The sequence below is a fragment of the Mya arenaria genome, chromosome 3 (assembly GCF_026914265.1).
Source record: "Mya arenaria isolate MELC-2E11 chromosome 3, ASM2691426v1".
Classification (NCBI taxonomy): Eukaryota; Metazoa; Mollusca; class Bivalvia; order Myida; family Myidae; genus Mya; species Mya arenaria.
This window is the reverse complement of record NC_069124.1, coordinates 6509628-6528629: the sequence shown is the minus strand read 5'-3', so window position 1 is coordinate 6528629 and position 19002 is coordinate 6509628. Positions and strand designations below refer to the sequence as shown.

Here is a 19002-nt window from a genome sequence, read left to right as displayed (position 1 = left end):
TAAACATTGAACGTACATTTACTCCAAATGATAAAAGCTTGTCCGAACATAATAATGAAAACGAAAACTTTTTCAAACGCGTTTATTAATCTAAAAGGATATTTACAAGTATCACAGATATTGCTCGATGACAGTGGTGAAAGTTAAATAAATAGCAAAATACAAACACATAACAAAGACAATACGATGATAACATAATAGAAAGCTAGACTGTTCTAACCAAACACTAACACATCACTACTTAAATGAAAACAAGCAAGGTATAATTCTACTGAAAATAAAGCATTGCATGCCGTCTTCTAAAACAAGTTCTGGATGTCAATATAATAACAGTTATTGGCATATGATTAAAACTGCGAAATACACATTTTTAGTTTACATGGGACAGTTAAATAGAAATCGCTAGTAACAATTGTCTATATATTTTGTGTCTGAATATCTAGTATATTTTACAAGTCCCTGCATTCAGAGTCTTCAGATGCCCTTTGCGTAGCCTTTTGATAATATTTGACCCTTTTTGCCCAATCTCAGCATTGGCCACACACCATAATCATACGTTGTTCCCGATTGTTCATGCACAATATAGTGATCGAAATTAAAGCGTGATCCCTCCGTTTCCTTGGTGATGTATTCTAGAACAATAGGAGGGTCATGGACACACATCATCCACGTTAGTTCGGCGCACTTCTGGATGTAGGCGACAAGTCGGGAACTGTCCGCAAAAAACGACTTCGGAAATCGTGAGGACTCCAAAAGCGTTCTTGTTACCTTGTCACGGCATTCCTGTAACGTATATAAATATCAACTACATATAAGAATAAACGATATACATGTTTATTATATAGGTTCAGGTTTGACTAGTAACACTGAAAACATGGGAGAGTATTCATTTTTTTAAGAAACTCGTATTGGCAGTTCAGATCTTGCATTGCTCGTGTTAGTTGTGTTCATAACATACTACTTTTGTTTTATCCACTGTCCCACATTTGAATTTAATATATGTGTTTGAAATATTGTGAATAGATACTCTTTGTACAAATCACTAATAATTCCCATTTTTATTATTTAGTTTGTATTACTTCCCTTTAGCTACAAAGGAACTAAAGAATTCGTTTATTCGTCACCTGTTTGATATAAGGTATGGAAAGGACGGCTGTTTGTTTGCGGTATTTCAGTAGAAGATTTCGTGAGGTTGGAATGGTGTCTCCCAGATTTCTTGGCGGGTATCCACCAACATGCTAAAAACATTTTAGAATCCATAAAATAAAAATCGTTAAATGTGTCATTCGTCTGTGATTACCTTTGATAACTCAGCGACAAAACTACTTTATTGAAAACGCGTATATGTTTAAATGCTGTATCAGTTATTGATATTTATATAGCGCATGTATATTTATAAAGTTGATTAAAACTTTCAATGAAAACGTTTAATTGAAATTGTGCAAAAAGAAGTGATGAGATATAAAACCAATGTAAAAAAACATATTCATGATAAGTTTATAAAATGGTTAAATTTTAATTTAAAAATAATGTTAATCAAGCAGCCTTCTATGAATAAAACATATGTTATTTTCTTCCAATATCGCAAAATTACGAATTATAACAAGCAAGCTTTAGTCTTATAGATAATCCATTTTTAAGATTCGTTTATCTCTTTGTTTACCCGATCATAATTAATACTTATCGAAACATATTTTAGACGGGGCTCTTTATAGTCAGTATCACAAAATACTTTGAAGTGTGTAAGAAAACAATATGTAATTTCTTGTTTGATGATGGAAACAATGTGCATGATCGATGTGCTTTGAATTTTAATTTTGTTTTACATGTTCTGGACCAGGCGTAGTCATAAGACCAAGCGTAGCCTTTTCAATATCTTTTAATTGCTTCTCTGCAACATCATCGTTTATAAGCCAAGCCTCCTGAAACAGACGACACAACACAATCATCTAGCCTAAGCTTAAGCAAACCAAACAAAAATGAAAACTGCAACAATTCTATGACTGTCAAATTTTGTAAATCATAAATACGTTCTGGAAGCACACAAGTATGTGATATACACACACTGAATAAGGAGGTCTCTTTAGTTTTAGTAATCGGACAGTACAGCATATCCTTGTAGCAGTTTTCAAAATATTTTTTTCCGAAAATTGTTACATCGTTGTATCCCGGAGTGGTCATCACATCCAATGCATGCTTTTCCAGATCCTTCAACTGTCTTTCGGCGACATCGTTTGCTATAATTGCAGTCTCCTGTAAACGTTTACATGAATAATGATGCAAACGGTTTAACCTTTTTTTAAAACAATACCACAGTTGTATGGATAACCTGCAAAACAATTACAATTATTATATTTCAAACTAACATTCATTTCATAGCGTGGGGTAATGGTAGGTGTGCTGCGTTGGTATGTGATGCTTGCAAAGCTCTCTTCAACTGTTGGCAAACGCGTTAGAAATATCCACGATATAGTTGTTGCAGGTGGTTAAAGGTTGTTGTTGTTGTTGTTGTTGTTGTAAGTAGTGGTGGTGGTGGTGGTGGTGGTGGTGGTGGTTGTGGTGGTGGTGTTGGTTGTGGTGGTGGTGGTGGTGGTGGTGGTGGTGGTGATGGTGATGGTTGTGTTGGTGGTGGTGGTGGTTGTGATGGTGATGGTTGTGGTAGTGGTGGTGGTGGTGTTGGTGGAGGTGGTGGTGTGGTGGTGGTGGTGGTTGTGGTGGTGGTGATGGTGGTGGATGTGGTAGTGGTGGTGGTGGTGGTCGTGGTGGTGGTTATGGTGATGGTGGTGGTGGTGGTGGTGGTGGTGGTGATGATGATGATGATGGTGGTGGTGGTGGTGGTGGTGGTTTCGGTTGTGGTGGTGGGTGTGGTGGTGGTGGTGGTGGTGGTAGTGGTGATGGTGGTGGTGGTGGTTATGGTGGTGGTGTTGGTGGTGGTTATGGTGATGGTGGTGGTGGTTGTGGTTGTGGTGATGGTGGTTGTGGTGATGATGGTTATGGTGTTGATGGTATTGGCATTGTTTTCAAATGCTTGCAAACTTTGATTTATCAATTTTGATAGTATTGCTTTTAACGAATCATACCGTAACAATCCACAGCAGATGCCTTGCTGTTTTTTCCCGGGCAGACTGTGATGATTTAGCGTAAAACCCGCATACTTCGTCGTAAGCATCTTTCCATTCATTATCAAACAGCAACTTGAACTTTCTTGCTAGTTCACTGGGTCGCTGGTCGTAGTCTGGTGTTTCCGGGTGCCGCTTTTGGTGACCGGGTCTTCTGTAAGTGGACGCAGCAAAACTATGAGAATCGCTCATTTGATAACACATTGTCTTTCAAAGCAATAGTGTACAATATGTATGTGTTTTATCTATTCCTTTATCTAAAGAATGCGGATACATTTTGAAACTGTTCAATTATTAATAGGAAGTGTAACACTGCTGGTGCCTTGCACAAGAGCGGTATCTCTTTGAACGCATTTATCCAATGATCCTAAAACGAAACATAGATACAAAAATCACTATTTCTACTAAAACCCCAGCCATGTAAATAAACCTTCAAACCTTGCACTTTCAGAAGAGCCGATCCTGTCATCTGCATCACTTCTGTATATGTCTCGTTCTGCCAGGGACCCAAAGTTCTCTCTATACTTATCTCGGTCAACTCTTTCATTGTTTTCCATCGGAATCTTTTGGAATTCTTGTCGATATGTGCTGCTTCCAATTTTTTCGCTCGGCTTGTCTCCATGTTCTCTACCCCAGAGCGCTTTTGAGGAGGCCATCTGATTGTTACTGTTATAGTGTCCAGGCTCGGAACCTTTATCGCTTTTATGGCTTGATGGACGGACTGGCCTGTCATTTGGTGTAGGTAGTCTGGACGATTGAGAGTATGGTTGTTTCTCTGGCGATTTAAGTCTGAGGCCATCGTAGTTTTCCTGCAAATATTGAACAAATATATGTGTCAGTAGTCAATTGAGCATACAAGCATTTTTGGTAGGATTAGTTGAAAATGAAATAGAAACAAATACAGAAGCCACGAATCTTACTCCGAACCACATATGTCAAAATCTAAAATACTAAAAGAGAAACAAACAAGAGATACTCAAGGCAAACCTAACCACAATTTTACTTAAATGTGTAAAGAACATCATAAAAACAAAATACCCTGTGAATGTCGTAAGGGTTTTGTTGTTCTTGTCGGTACTGTGGGGAAGGACTTTCAATTTTTTCACGCTCTTGTGGAAGATCCTGAAATATTAATAAGGAACAATGCAAAATATTAATAAAACATTCCTACGATGGGTTATATTTTATTTGATACCCTCTTTGTTTCATACTTTAACGGTTTGTTTTACCCGTTCAATGAAATGGTTGTATAAAGGATGTCATTTTGATCTACCGAAGAATATCGTGATGTTCTTCCAGTTTGTAATTAAATTACGCGATTTTAAGGTTAGCAATTGGCCATGCATTTCGTTAAGAAAACAAGTAAAGAAAAACCTGGTGTTGCCTTGAAGGAGACATTGGTTGTCTTTGAGGAGACATGTAGCCAGGATTTGGCATTTGCTTCGGAGTCGGTGGTGGTCGCTTCTCTGGACTATAAACCTCTTGGCGATTTGTTGGAGGAGCCTGCTCCATATGGGAACGATCAGTGTACTGGGCTCTGTGTCTCGCAGACTATGACAAAAAAGCAGTGCTTTAAAAATCAACGAATAGGGGCTATATGTAATATAATACCTAGGTATATTCTTAAACAGAGCTTTTTATGTTTCTAGATAGTTTTACCAAAGTATTTACCCCCATTCAAGTTAAATTATTGCAAACAACATAAGGGAATATCATAAACGGATCAAGGAGGATGGGGCGTGCTAGGCGCGCAAATCGTGAGTCCGCCCCTGAGTATGCTAACAATTGAATCCCACTTTGTTGTAAACTTATAAAACATAGTCGAGTATCTTGCAATATCGAGGATTTAAAAGTCGATTCATTGTTTACTTACCTTCGTTAAATGCAGTTCGTCTAGATTATGTAGAATCGCTTGATATTCCTTAAACGCCGGATCCATCAAATTCCTCGCTTCGCTAAACCGTCCCATCTCTGCATATTCAATCATAAGCTTCAAATCCCTGTACATCCCCTCATCCTCCTCGAGTTTAGTGAGGTCTTCCTCAAACTCCTTACGGACAAAACCAGAGAAGCTGGCTGAAACATTGTGCCACTGAGACTTCTGAAGGTAGTTGAAAAGCTTTTCAATGTTCGGAGACTTAACTGGTGGGTGGAGAGGCATCCCTATAATCACTGAAATGTTAAACTGAAATAGTTAAATCGCATGCATGAAACCGAGCAATTTGTTGCTTATTTATTCAATCTTAAACGTTTAGTTTGCCATACATATAAATAATATCATAAACTATAAGACGTTTGCTGCATTCGTGTATAACTTTTCAAACTTTACAAAAAATATACCTCGAATATTTAGTAGGGTTTGGATATGACTGTTTGGAAAGGTGTGCTGTCTCAGGGGAATCATTAAATCTAGTCTTGTATACATCTTAAGAAAATGACTATTCATGAACCCAACGTAAATGCATAATAAAGTAGAAAACTTAAGAGGGTAGTTAAACATGAGTAAAGTAACCACTTAAATTGTTTACAATACCAGAATGTTTATCAAATATTTGATCACGACAGTATGCTATCCGATGCCTAATTTAAGGATATGCGGATCATTTATGTTAAGCATAGCAAAATACATCGTTTAATACCTAGCAGAGCATTTATCAATGCTAAAATCGTTATTATGAAACTTATCCACTATCAGACTTGTAAGTTTAAAAACGTATATGATGATATCCATTATAACACGGTTGCCGTACTTGCAAATGTTTTAGGCATTTGATTATATAATTCGTATTTATCCGTGTGGAATACGCCGAAAATGATTCATGTATTTTTCGATGGGTTTGACGAATAAACATAATGTCAAATCATACTATCAAATATAATTTCATTTCAAGGACACACGAAAGTGTACATGTAATTACCTTTAACCATTAAATTATCTTCATAGATAACAAAAATATATATAATTTGAATTATACATACCTCACATGAAACAATTGTAATCAAACACGGCGGACACAAATGTGTTTTAAAATATATTTCAAAAGTCCGTTAAAGATAGCACTCGCTTCCACGGAAATTCAACAAAAACTATCAAATTTTGCGTACAACGATAAGACAATGTCTTGCGTCCGACTTATACTACCCAAAGTGGAGTGCCATTGATTTTACGGTGTCAGTGTTATCAAAGCGATTAAGTGATCCGAAGCAGTTTGTGTATAATAGTTTACAAAACTTTAAAGAAGTCCATTGTTTTTCGGATTTGTCAAAACATTTTATAATTGGTTTTTCAATACGTATGAAAGTACTCATCTGATTTATTTACTTTTTTAAATTTTTTAGTCGTTAATTGGCAATATGACCGTTTCGTATACTTTTTTAGTCGAAATACGATTAACGCTTTAGTGTCAAATTTCATGTTTATAAAATACACATTTTAAACTAGTATGAATAACTTTGGTAGCTGAAGACAACACCAGTTATTTCCCCTTTTCTTAACGCTTATTTACGTGAACATTTGCGTACTTCCCATATGAAAAATCGGTATCTAGCATTCCAGAATATACGCAGAAGGTATGAAACTTTTAGGAGAGTTTTTTTGCGATCGTTTTAACGTTTATGCACTAAACAATATTGTGAAGTAATCATGGATTCAACGACAAAAATAATATTACTCAGAAACCGAATGACTGTACAATTTTGTTCTTTTATAATGCAAAATCCAAGCTTTTTACACGAATAAAACAAACACGTTTGTTTGCGTAGTAAGATACTTTTAGAAATACCTTTATACAAGGCTTTGGGTTTGGAGTATTCATACACATGTTTAAAATAGTGTTAAGACATTTAATTACAGTTTATTTAAACAATGTATATGCGATATGTGTTATAACACAATCCCACGTACTGATTTCTTCTATTAAAGTTCCAAATAATGTTTGAACTTTAAAGACAAATGAAAATGACGAATTCAATGATAGAATCATTACACAAATTTCGCGGCACTTTTTTAGTTCATGAAAGTTTCAATAATTCTTGAAGAAGGAGTCATGTGTCATCATCAGTTTCTCCTGTACTTGTTATTGGCGGCTGACTTCGGGACAATCAAGTCTCCAAACATCACATCCGCCACTCCCCGGCTCATCACCGGTCCACCATTGTACTGCAACACGGCTGGCCACACTGTTCCAACAACCTTTGTGCCGTAGCTTTGGTATGGCTTAAACTTCTCTCTGTCAATGACGTCACCAAATCTGACCCATTCTAGATGCATCGGTGGATCCTGAAAATGATATATGAAAAATGATTAATAGTTTATTCATTCATTTATCCATTCATTTATTCAATCATTCATTCAATCATTAATTTATTCATTTATTCATTCGTTCGTTCATTCGGTAGCTCGTTCTTTCGTTCGTTTGTCCGTCCATCCATCCATCCATCCATCCATCCATCCATCCATCCATCCATCCATCCATCCATCCATCCATCATCCATCCATCCATCCATCCATCCATCCATCCATCCATCCATCCATCTATCCAAAATCAATCCATCTATCCATCCACGTTCGTTCGTTCATTCTTCATTCAAATTCGAATCACAGTATGAAACAAACAACGCTACGAAAACATACGAAGCTGTTTTTTGATGTGTATCATCATGATGTAAATGATATAACAAACAAAAATATAAATGTATTTACTCTTTAAATGCTGATATGGGCTCTCTGTCGCTTATATGTTGGGTATATCTTAATTATCTTATCAATAACTTCACATATTTACCTGAATGCACATGAGGTAGGCGAGCTCCACAGTTTTGCGCAAATATTTTTTTACCCCGTCTGTAATCGTAGCTCCCTTCAATGGTGGAGATCGCGTCATCAGAGTCATAAAAATCTGCGATAAGAAGAACAAAACATGAACTAAAAAGATCAAAAGAACCTTATATATATTACATTGCCAATGTCATCAATATCATATAAATAGAAGCAAGAAAAGATAGGTGAGGTTCGTAACCTGTTTTATGCCTGGGACTGACGTCCTAGCCAAACAGCGCCGATAATTGTTAAGGAGTTGCAATGTCTCATCCCGTTCAAACTTTCTTGGGGATATACCATCGGATACCTGCAGAAACGTACAGGTACACAACCTTTGAATGTGCATAACATGCGCTTATAGATGAACAGACTTTTAATATGCATAATACGATCATACAGGTGAACAACCTTTGAATATGCATAAACTCGCATAAAGGTGCACAGTTTTTGTATATGCATAACACGATCAAACGGGTGCATAAACTCTGAATATGCATAACTTGTTTATATAACTGCACAGTCTTTGGATATGCATGATCATACAGGTGCACAGTCTTTGAATACGCATAACATGATTATACAGGTGCACAGTCTTTGAATACGCACAACATGATCATACAGGTGCCAAACCTTTGAATACGCATAACATGATCATACAGGTGCACATTCTTTGAATATGCATAACATGATCATACAGGTGCACAGTCTTTGAATACGCACAACATGATCATACAGGCGCCAAACCGTTGAATACGCACAACATGTTCATACAGGTGCACAGTCTTTGAATACGCATAACATGAGCATACAGGTGCACAGTCTTTCAATACGCATAACATGATCACACAGGTGCCAAACCTTTGAATACGCATAACATGATCATACACGTGCCAAACCTTTGAATACGCATAACATGATCATACTGGTGCCTACATCTAAATACGCATAACATGATCATACAGGTGCAAAACCTTTATAAACGCATAACAAGATCATACAGGTGCCCAACCTCTGAATACGCAAAACAAGATCATACAGGTGCCCAACCTCTGAATACGCAAAACAAGATCATACAGGTGCCTAACCTCTGAATACGCAAAACAAGATCATACAGGTGCCCAACCTCTGAAAACGCATAACATGATCATACAGGTGGCTAACCTCTGAATACGCATAACATGATCATACAGGTGCCCAACCTCTGAATACGCATATCAAGATCATACAGGTGCCCAACCTCTGAATACGCATAACATGATCATACAGGTGCACAACCTCTGAATACACATAACATGATCATACAGATGCACAACCTCTGAATACGCATAACATGATCATACAGGTGCACAACCTCTGAATACACATAACAAGATCATACAGGTGCACAACCTCTGAATACACATAACACGATCATACAGGTGTCCAACCACTGAATACGCATAACATGATCATACAGGTGCACAACCTCTGAATACGCATAACAAGATCATACAGGTGTCCAACCACTGAATACGCATAACACGATCATACAGGTGTCCAGCCACTGAATACGCATAACATGATCATACAGGTGCACAACCTCTGAATACACATAACAAGATCATACAGGTGCCCAACCTCTGAATACGCATAACAAGATCATACAGGTGCCCAACCTCTGAATACGCATAACATGATCATACAGGTGCTTAACCTTTGATTACGCATAACATGATCATACAGATGCCCAACCATTGAATACGCACAACAAGATCATACAGGTGCCCAAACTCTGAAAACGCATAACATAATCATACAGGTGGTCAATCTTTTAATACGCATAACATGATCATACAGGTGCCCAACCTTTGAATACGCATAACATGATCATACATGTGCTCAACCATTGAATACGCATAACAAGATCATACAGGTGCCCAACCTCTGAATACGCATAACATGATCATACAGGTGCACAACCTCTGAATACACATAACAAGATCATACAGGTGCCCAACCTCTGAATACGCATAACATGATCATACAGGTGCCCAACCTCTGAATACGCATAACATGATCATACAGGTGCTTAACCTTTGATTACGCATAACATGATCATACAGATGCCCAACCATTGAATACGCACAACAAGATCATACAGGTGCCCAAACTCTGAAAACGCATAACATAATCATACAGGTGGTCAATCTTTTAATACGCATAACATGATCATACAGATGCCCAACCATTGAATACGCATAACAAGATCATAAAGGTGCCCAAACTATGAAAACGCACAACATGATCATACAGGTGCCCAACCTCTGAATACGCATAACAAGATCATACAGGAACACAGTTTTTCAATACACATAACAAGATCATACAGGTGCCCGACCTCTGAATACGCATATCAAGATCATACAGGTGCCCAACCTCTGAATACGCATAACACGATCATACAGGTGTCCAACCACTGAATACGCATAACATGATCATACAGGTGCCCAACCTTTGAATACGCATAACATGATCATACATGTGCTCAACCATTGAATACGCATAACAAGATCATACAGGTGCCCAACCTCTGAATACGCATAACATGATCATACAGGTGCTCAACCTTTGAATACGCATAACATGATCATACAGATGCCCAACCTTTGAATATGCATAACAAGATCATACAGGTGGCCAAACTCTGTAAACGCATAACATGATCATACAGATGCCCAACCTTTGAATAAGCATAATAAGATCATAAGGTGCACAGTCTTTCAATACACATAACAAGATCATACAGGTGCCCGACCTCTGAATACGCATAACAAGATCATTCAGGTGCCCAACCTCTGAGTACGCATAACATGATCATACAGGTGCCCAACCTCTGAATACGCATACAATGATCATACCGGTGCTCAACCTCTTAATACGCATAACATGAGCATACATGTTCACAACCCCTGAATACGCATAACATGATCATACAGGTGCACAGCCTCTGAATACGCAAAACAAGATCATACAGGTGCCCAACCTCTGAATACGCATAACATGATCATACAGGTGCACAGACTCTGAATACGCATAATATGATCATACAGGTGCACAGCCTCTGAATACGCATAACATGATCATACAGGTGCACAACCTCTGTATACGCATAACATAATCATACAGGTGCACAACCTCTGTATACGCATAACATGATCATACAGGTGCCCAACCTCTGTATACGCATAACATGATCATACAGGTGCACAGCCTCTGAATACGCATAACATGATCATATAGGTGCACAGCCTCTGAATACGCATAACATGATCATACAGGTGCACAGCCTCTGAATACGCATAACATGATCATACAGGTGCACAGCCTCTGAATACTCATAACATGATCATACAGGTGCACAGCCTCTGAATACGCATAACATGATCATACAGATGCACAACCTCTGTATACGCATAACATGATCATACAGGTGCACAGCCTCTGAATACTCATAACAAGATCATAAATTATCAACATTACGTTTAAAAAGAACGATAATGTATTCAGATATGTATGGCAGTGCTAGCGAAACCTATTTCAATGAACAAAACCTAAATAAATTTCAACGTCGTTTTATATATTTTTAATACTTACAATGGGTTTTCTCCTCTCCTTTTCTTCAAAACTAGGTTTGGACATAATTCGCAATATTTCAATTTCTTTTTTCATCAATTCGTCCAATTGTTGTTCCGCTATGTCTTTAGCAAACTCAAAGGCAACCTACAACAATAAACATATTTAAATGAGTGTATTGGTACGTAATGATATTATGTTTGTTTATTTGCGCTTATTAATGTCGTGGTTTGTTCTCCGCTTAGTTCCAATTCCGCATAGCATACTTTTCTCATGACATTTAATTCGTAACCAGAATCGGATTCTATCCAGAAAAACGAAATATTTCTGAAATGATATTACGCACTGGCATAGTACGTTAAGAGTATATTCATTTTAATCAATTTCAATCGATTTGGGAGGGTATAGGATCCTTCCAGGGCTGCATAATACATCCCAAGTATAAGCATGCCAATCGTCGCTCACATCGACAGTTTTAATAATTAAAGATAAGCTTCAGCAAGTTCATGTCCAGATCAAATTTTAAGGAGGGGTTAAATTGTGTTTAGTCAATACCATACCCAAGTGACTTTTCCCAAATAGACAAGAACTTTAGCTTCTTCCATTGTAACTTTTAGTTCTTCAAATGCATGCTCCCACTCATTGTCAAAAATATCCCTGAAGTCTTCGGCTAGCTGTACAGGTTTAAATGTGTCAGTTAGATCGCTTTTCTTGTCAGTAGGCTCAACTACCTGCATTCCAAGCATTGCACTCAGACTGTAAGATATAAACAAGTGATACTGTCTTTGGACTCATCGGTGAATTGACAGCGCAACACCAAAACAAATTGCAGACTTGGTATCGACTACAACAGCTAAAATATTATGACTATTATTGTTGTATTAAAAGATTATGTAATAATTAATAAAGTTTCCACATAGTTATATAGGCTAAATGCTAAATATCTATTGAGATCTATGTACGAGTCTTCATTAAAGAATAACAATATGATCAACACACCGCAATGACAGTTCAGCCACTTTCTGCTTCAACTGCACGTTTTCTCTCTCCTTAGCTTCTATGATTTTTCGTGTTCGGTCTTTGAAATTCTTCTCTTGCATATAAAGACTGGATGTCATCTTCGGATACCTCTGAAATAAGGGCATTTTGATATATGGTAAGTTCAATATTCCGTTATGAAAAATAGCAGTATTTTTTAAAGTCGTGATATGAAAGAAAAAAAATGCTCCTTTTAAATGATGGGAATAACTCGTTTCTTATTACGTTTGAATGTAGTCTTCCAGAAATGAATGCATAAAAACATCATCGTCGGCTTTCGTTACTCGCTTTTTTAGTACTTAAGTATTGAATTTTAAATTAGATCCAGTCATATATTTATGATTTTAATAGTTATGTATTCTGTTGATTTGATATTGTTTTTATGACATACGCAACATTGTTTGATATGTATTAGAGTTTGGTGCTTGATAGTTTTAATCATTATGTTATAATGCAACATTGTTTAACATGCATTATAGTTTGGTGCTTGATAGTTTTAATCATTATGTTATAATGCAACATTGTTTAACATGCATTATAGTTTGGTGCTTGATAGTTTTAAATCATTATGTCATTCTGTTATTTAGCATAACAACACACACATATCAGGGATTTACCGATGGACGGTGTATAGTACTTTGCAGCCTCCCGATCTCCGCCTGAAAGCGGCGATACTGACGCAAGGCGTCCGAGGCCTCGTGCGGCTTCACCTTGAGTCCATCTTGCAGCTTGCACAGGACGCTGAAGACATGGTCGTCATCTAAGTGAATAGAAAGATGATGAAATATTCACATTTTAAGAGATACGCCCGATATTGAGAAAGGCGGTATGTGGGCGGTATGTTGCCTCGTAAGGCTTCAGCATTGGAGTAATTCCGATCTGAACGTAAGATTAAACCTAACGACCAAAGTCGTTGCCTGAATGGTATACTAATATATCAAAAGTATACAAACATCGATCAGATCCTGCTGTATTATCGCAGTGCGTCCTTGTCCTTTTCAAATGTTTTACTTGCCTTTTAGTGTGCTCTGCTGATAGAACCTTGAAAACTTGATGAACTAAAATGATGATTGGCTTATCGAATTGACCAACACAGTCTTGGGGCAACGTTACTGTCATAACGCATCTGCAGACTTTATAATGTTTACTTTTACACCATCGTGTAGCTTACAATATAACTTGTCATCGTCTCTGTTATTATAAAAAATACACATTTCCACTGTTACAAAATTGTTCGTCCGTTGTATGTGCATATGTGATTAAAGCAACCGGAGAGAAACATGAAAAGTTCTTTTTTCGTTTCAGTCCGTGACAATATATAATAGCCAAACATAGAACGTTGCACGCTGATGTTTAATGTATATGGTGAATACAATTTGCTTCAATTGATACTTGCAATACATGCATATCAATATAAAACTGAAACAAAACTCGATATTTGTATCGTTATTGTCATTTTTGAAAAATTAATACATGCATGTAGGTGCCGAATGTGCAACTATTTATTAGGATTACCCTTACTTCAGTTGTTTTCTTTACCATAATTACCGTGATTATAACTTTGAAGAATACCGATCCCATCCTATTAAAATCAATCCACACGAAACTGTTTACAATTACCTGGAGTTTGTAGCCTTGGACTAAACTCGAACGCATCTTTGGCCTCGATTTCGTATGGTATTTTTACTGGCGTTTTCGGGTGTCCATACCGAACTATGATAGGTTTTTCCAAATTAAGATACATGCTTGTTTCATTTTAATAAATACAAATGTTATTCATTTTTTCACATGTTATATTTCATTTGATATTTCCATATACAGTTTGATCCATAGTATGCAAATTTTAAACAATAAAATCGAAATGCGATATATCACGCCTTTAGATATTGGATTATAAATAGGTGTTCATTGACCATTGCAAAGTCACAATGTGTTCGGGAATACTGCCAGGAGCTATTGTAAACTCGAAAGAAGTGACAATAGTAAATTTATATGAAAGCCGGATCGCAACACAATAAAGCGACCTTCTCAAGAAGGAAAGACAATCCTGAGAAAATGACCATTCAGTTATTGAAAATGGTATAGGTCTTTATAAGCCGATGAAATCTTTTTTTTAATCAGGTCACCTATACTCACGGCGTTGCGCTATGGGTGCCTAGCACTCAGCATAATGACAAGCAGTGACATCACGAAATGATATAAGTGAGATTGAAGCCTGTGGTAATATAATGGGCATTGACAGTGTTGCATATTTGAGTACTGCCATTGAACAGGTTAAATCAAACCGAGTCTGCTGTTGTCATACATTTCTTGTATTTTGCCGGAGGATCTCTCTTTAGGGGTGTGTCAAACAACAAAGTTTTGAGTGTTTCAGGATTTTGTAATACTTTATGAACATTACTACGATTGGCGTGGCTTTTCATTGTTTATTAATAGTATCATTTTAATTCAACCAACATACGTCTTTACACGCTCAGGCCTACTATTTTATTTTATATTGCATGCTCTAATAACATATAAAACAAATGTCGACACGTTTTCTTAGAAGACAAAAAAAATGATGAATATTATTAATTCGTAGTTACTTTACATTTTAATTTAAGAGAACACCTGCAACCTAGGTTGCCATCTCCTGCAAACATGCATGCATACAATTTGCATTTTTATAGTTTGGTACAGAAATACTTGAACAATTTGTCAGACACACAACATGTATAATTGGCATTTAAATCATGAAATCATATTCTATTTAACAGCACAAACTCCGCGTTCAGCAAGTGGGCCTTCTTTATGAAAGAACAAGGCAGGCCAGACTGTGTGAATGATTGTTGCTCCCTTCTTTTCATAAGCAGTAAACCAGTCTCTGTTCATGAGTTGTCCCCCTCTAGGCCACACTTGAGTCAGTTGCGGTTCTTGGAGGGCCATAAGCCAGTTAACTTCAACTAGTTTATGTATGTAGGGTTTAACTGATTTAGGGATAACTCTCAATGACGTTTGCCTCATGATGACATCCTTCTGAGCCATTATTTCAAATATCTGCAATGACAAGTTATAAATTTACGCAGTCTCTATCACACCGAGATTGCTATTTATTCACACATATTTTAAGTGCTTCCAAAAGCACCATTCTAATTGTTGTGTAATTGTACATACACGATGTACAATTAAGATTATATCAAACACATGTTGCTACCAATACCATTCAAGACAATGCACAATGACACAAATAGATTAAGATATGGAACAGAATTTGTATTTAAGTGTAAAGAAGCTGGCATAACCCTCATGAAGACCTGGTGAAGGTGAACTTTGGCTTAGATAGAAAGCATACCCAGCTATCTGTTGTTATGCAAACCACCTTCCTACCCTGAACTTGAAGTTTAAACAGTGTTAAAAGTTCTCCTTACCTCTACCAAGCCGGGAATGGGCACCCTTCCCAGTGATTTGCGATATTCACGTAAAAACTTCCTCGTCACTTGAAAACCGTCTTTATCGATAATCGACTTTGATTTTGCAGTCTAAAGTCAGAGTGAAATCAAACGTTTATCAACATGTATAATTTCGTAAGTGTATGCTTATGTATATGAAAACCAGAAGGGTTGCGAAATACTTATTTTTCTTCTCACAGACAGTGTCATATATTACGCTAAAAAGTGAACAATTTTCTTAAATGTATCTATTCTCTCTCTGAAATGTATACCTACAAGTACATCTCGTGTTTGTGTTGCATATTTTGGCTGCACTAAAACATCTGTCACGTGCGCGTGTGCCTTTTTAATATCCTCGAACTGTTGTTTTTCACTAGCCTGGCTAAAGTGATACGCTTCCTGAAAAAAGAAATAGTCAATAACTCTGTCAGATTGTTAAGACTTTTGCTACGAGTTACGGTGCGTAGGAATGCCTCCCATTTTCGAGGGGGTATAAAAAAGATGTGGCAGTACGTCCTATTTAATCTAAGAAATGTCGTCACTACTCGCACATTGTCGTCATGAACAACAAGATGTTGCCAGATGCGAGAGAGAATCTCGTATTCTTAAATGCTTGTTTCATATGAAGGGCTGTGAAAAATGATGTTCACACTATTTTGACTACAACTTGACAATATTAAATCAAATGTATAGATTAATCACCCTTTTCGAACTCTTTTTTTTTATCATGAGACAAAATATCATTTATCACCTTTGCGATTCCAGCTAGCAAATCCGTAATTGCATCCTCTTGAAATTTGTAGTGCTTCTCGAGATCATGAAATGCAACTCTCCATTCGTTTTCGTGTATGCCTTTAAACTCCATAACTAATTTGTCCGGTGGAGGCAAATTCAAGATTGCAACTTTGGGACCTTTTGGTGCGTCATTTGTTGGCCTATTAAATGACATATAAAGGTAAAGTAACACTTGCTGATATCATTTAAGAAAATCATACTCTTAATGTAAGCAATAAAAAATTTGCAACTACATGTAGTATAAAACATGTATTTAAATTAAAGTTAACAAGTGAATAACTGTACCTGTTATCTAACGACACCTTTAACTGGGCATTTTGAAATCTAAGCCTAGCTAATTCCTTATCCTTATCAGAAATTTCTTTTACAGGATTCAAAGAATCCCTGCGAGATGAAGACGGGCCCTTTTCATCCGGTTTAATAGATTCTCGTCTTGTTGACTTTTCGGGCTCTTCTTTTATAGACTGGGTTCTTGTCAATAGTTTAGTTTGCCCACTTTTCATCGATATATTATCTCTCGTTTCTGACTTTGATGGCGATTTGGCTCCTATATTTTTTGGATCCGTTGGACCGTTGAGTATTCTCGGTGAATTGGAATTATTCAACCTCCCTGTATTGTCATTAGAAACTCTTGATACCGCAGGTCCATTCAATATTTTTGGACCGTTCAATATTTTTGGTCCGTTTAAAACTTTCTGTGTTCCTTTCTGTGCCGGGCTCGGCTGTTTGAGTTTATGTGAAGAACCATTTCCCAACTGTTTTGAAACAGCACTGCTTTTTCTTGCGGCTGCACTTCCATTTCCCAATTGTTTCGATTGTGCCTTGAATAAACGCAAAATATGAATGAGAATGGGATACAAGATATGAAGGAAAAAGGAGTTGGTAGTAATTTGAGGCGGTTTTTAATACAATAATTACGGATACTAAACTATTATTTATGTCTCATAATTGAAAATGTTCACTTGTAAATGTACATACATAAAATCGATTACATACACTTAAAATCATCGCATGGCAAGAAGGCCAAAAGAAAATACAGGATATTAAATGTGATCTGAAGAACGATTTAACATATATAGCTTAGTTACTCTGTGGTGTATACTTTTTCATACTCACTTCTTTCTCTTTCTCTTTCTCTTTATTTGCTTTGAAGAACTCAATTTCTTTTTTCAAAATCTTGATATGCTCCTGCACTTTGTAGTATTGCTGCAGTGCCCGTGTGGCGTCCTCAGACTTAACTGTTTTTCTCGCTTGAACCTGCTTTAACACGTCTACTAGTTGATCAGGCGCTTTGTTCGCCATTTCTAGTACTTCCAAATTGTCAGCACATGTTAAAAAGCAGTGTTAATGCTTTTATGTTGGTGCATGTATAAAGTTTGAAAAATAACTTACTGTATTAATTTTGAAAGTATTTAAATCAATTATCGTACTCAAAACGTACATGTTTAAGTTTAACAATACCTATTCGGTCTGTCCTAGATGTTATGTATCAAAATACTATCAAATTATTTGTTATAAAAGTGAATGTAATAAATATTTTCAAGCATTTAAGTTTTAAGCATATTAAACTAATATTAGTAAACTCTATTAGTGACATTATAACAAATAACATGTTCTATATTTAGTCGGTAGGACAATTACAATATTCCGTCGGAATGCATTTTAAATACATACCATATTAAAGATCCTATGTCAAAGTTTGTTCGCCATTTTAAATAAACACTGTTAAGTAAACTATTATATTATTAATCATTGATCTAACATATACGCTTACTGATTTTCATTATTCAAACTGTTTTCTTCTTGACTATATTGAAATGTGATATTTGTAACAATAAGCATTTTGAATAGAACACTGTATTGGACGATAGTGATTAAAAGCTAGCAATAATTGTCAATAAGAATATTGTTGTAGGGCTAGCAATACATTGCAGCCCTCGAACTTCGTTAGAAAACAAAACATGGTACTTAAAATGATTGCGAGTTTCTTTTATTTCAGGCAAATATCCTTATATGCAATTAACTATGGCAAAGAACTAGCACATGCAGTTTATGAACATGTATGGATATATGAGGTTGAGATATAATATCCATAAATTGACCTTGAAAAACACTGGATAATGTCTGAACAAATATTCTATTTAAGGCAATTTGTTTGGCATGCCTCCGTAAGAATAGTTTATACTAATAT

General features: G+C 36.5%; 3 protein-coding genes across 5 annotated transcripts; all 3 read right to left on the bottom strand.

The window, feature by feature from the left end:
* Positions 1-65: 65 nt before the first annotated feature.
* On the bottom strand, positions 66-6273 carry LOC128227492 (uncharacterized). Its single transcript, XM_052938099.1, has 9 exons — positions 6099-6273; positions 4993-5291; positions 4494-4670; positions 4158-4241; positions 3558-3928; positions 3081-3273; positions 1827-1922; positions 1125-1238; positions 66-783 (listed from the first exon to the last, which is right to left on the bottom strand). Exons 2-9 carry the CDS (start codon positions 5278-5280, stop codon positions 475-477), a joined length of 1632 nt encoding a protein of 543 aa, XP_052794059.1. The 5' UTR covers positions 5281-5291; positions 6099-6273; the 3' UTR covers positions 66-474.
* Positions 6274-6900: 627 nt separating this feature from the next.
* LOC128227497 (uncharacterized) lies at positions 6901-14396 on the bottom strand. Its single transcript, XM_052938107.1, has 8 exons — positions 14209-14396; positions 13206-13348; positions 12550-12680; positions 12111-12306; positions 11572-11697; positions 8138-8245; positions 7904-8017; positions 6901-7398 (listed from the first exon to the last, which is right to left on the bottom strand). The coding sequence occupies exons 1-8, from the start codon at positions 14330-14332 to the stop codon at positions 7177-7179; spliced, it is 1164 nt and encodes a 387-aa protein (XP_052794067.1). The 5' UTR covers positions 14333-14396; the 3' UTR covers positions 6901-7176.
* Positions 14397-15000: 604 nt separating this feature from the next.
* Positions 15001-18585, bottom strand: LOC128227493 (uncharacterized). 3 transcript variants are annotated; one of them, XM_052938101.1, is made up of 7 exons: positions 18486-18585; positions 17928-18161; positions 17097-17632; positions 16768-16951; positions 16293-16415; positions 15996-16106; positions 15001-15624 (listed from the first exon to the last, which is right to left on the bottom strand). In XM_052938101.1, the coding sequence occupies exons 2-7, from the start codon at positions 18111-18113 to the stop codon at positions 15334-15336; spliced, it is 1431 nt and encodes a 476-aa protein (XP_052794061.1). In that variant the 5' UTR covers positions 18114-18161; positions 18486-18585; the 3' UTR covers positions 15001-15333. The 3 variants fall into 3 exon arrangements, with proteins under 3 accessions (XP_052794061.1, XP_052794060.1, XP_052794062.1); XM_052938100.1 differs by having other exon boundaries at positions 17928-18121; positions 18486-18573; XM_052938102.1 differs by having other exon boundaries at positions 17928-18068; positions 18486-18513.
* Positions 18586-19002: the final 417 nt, after the last annotated feature.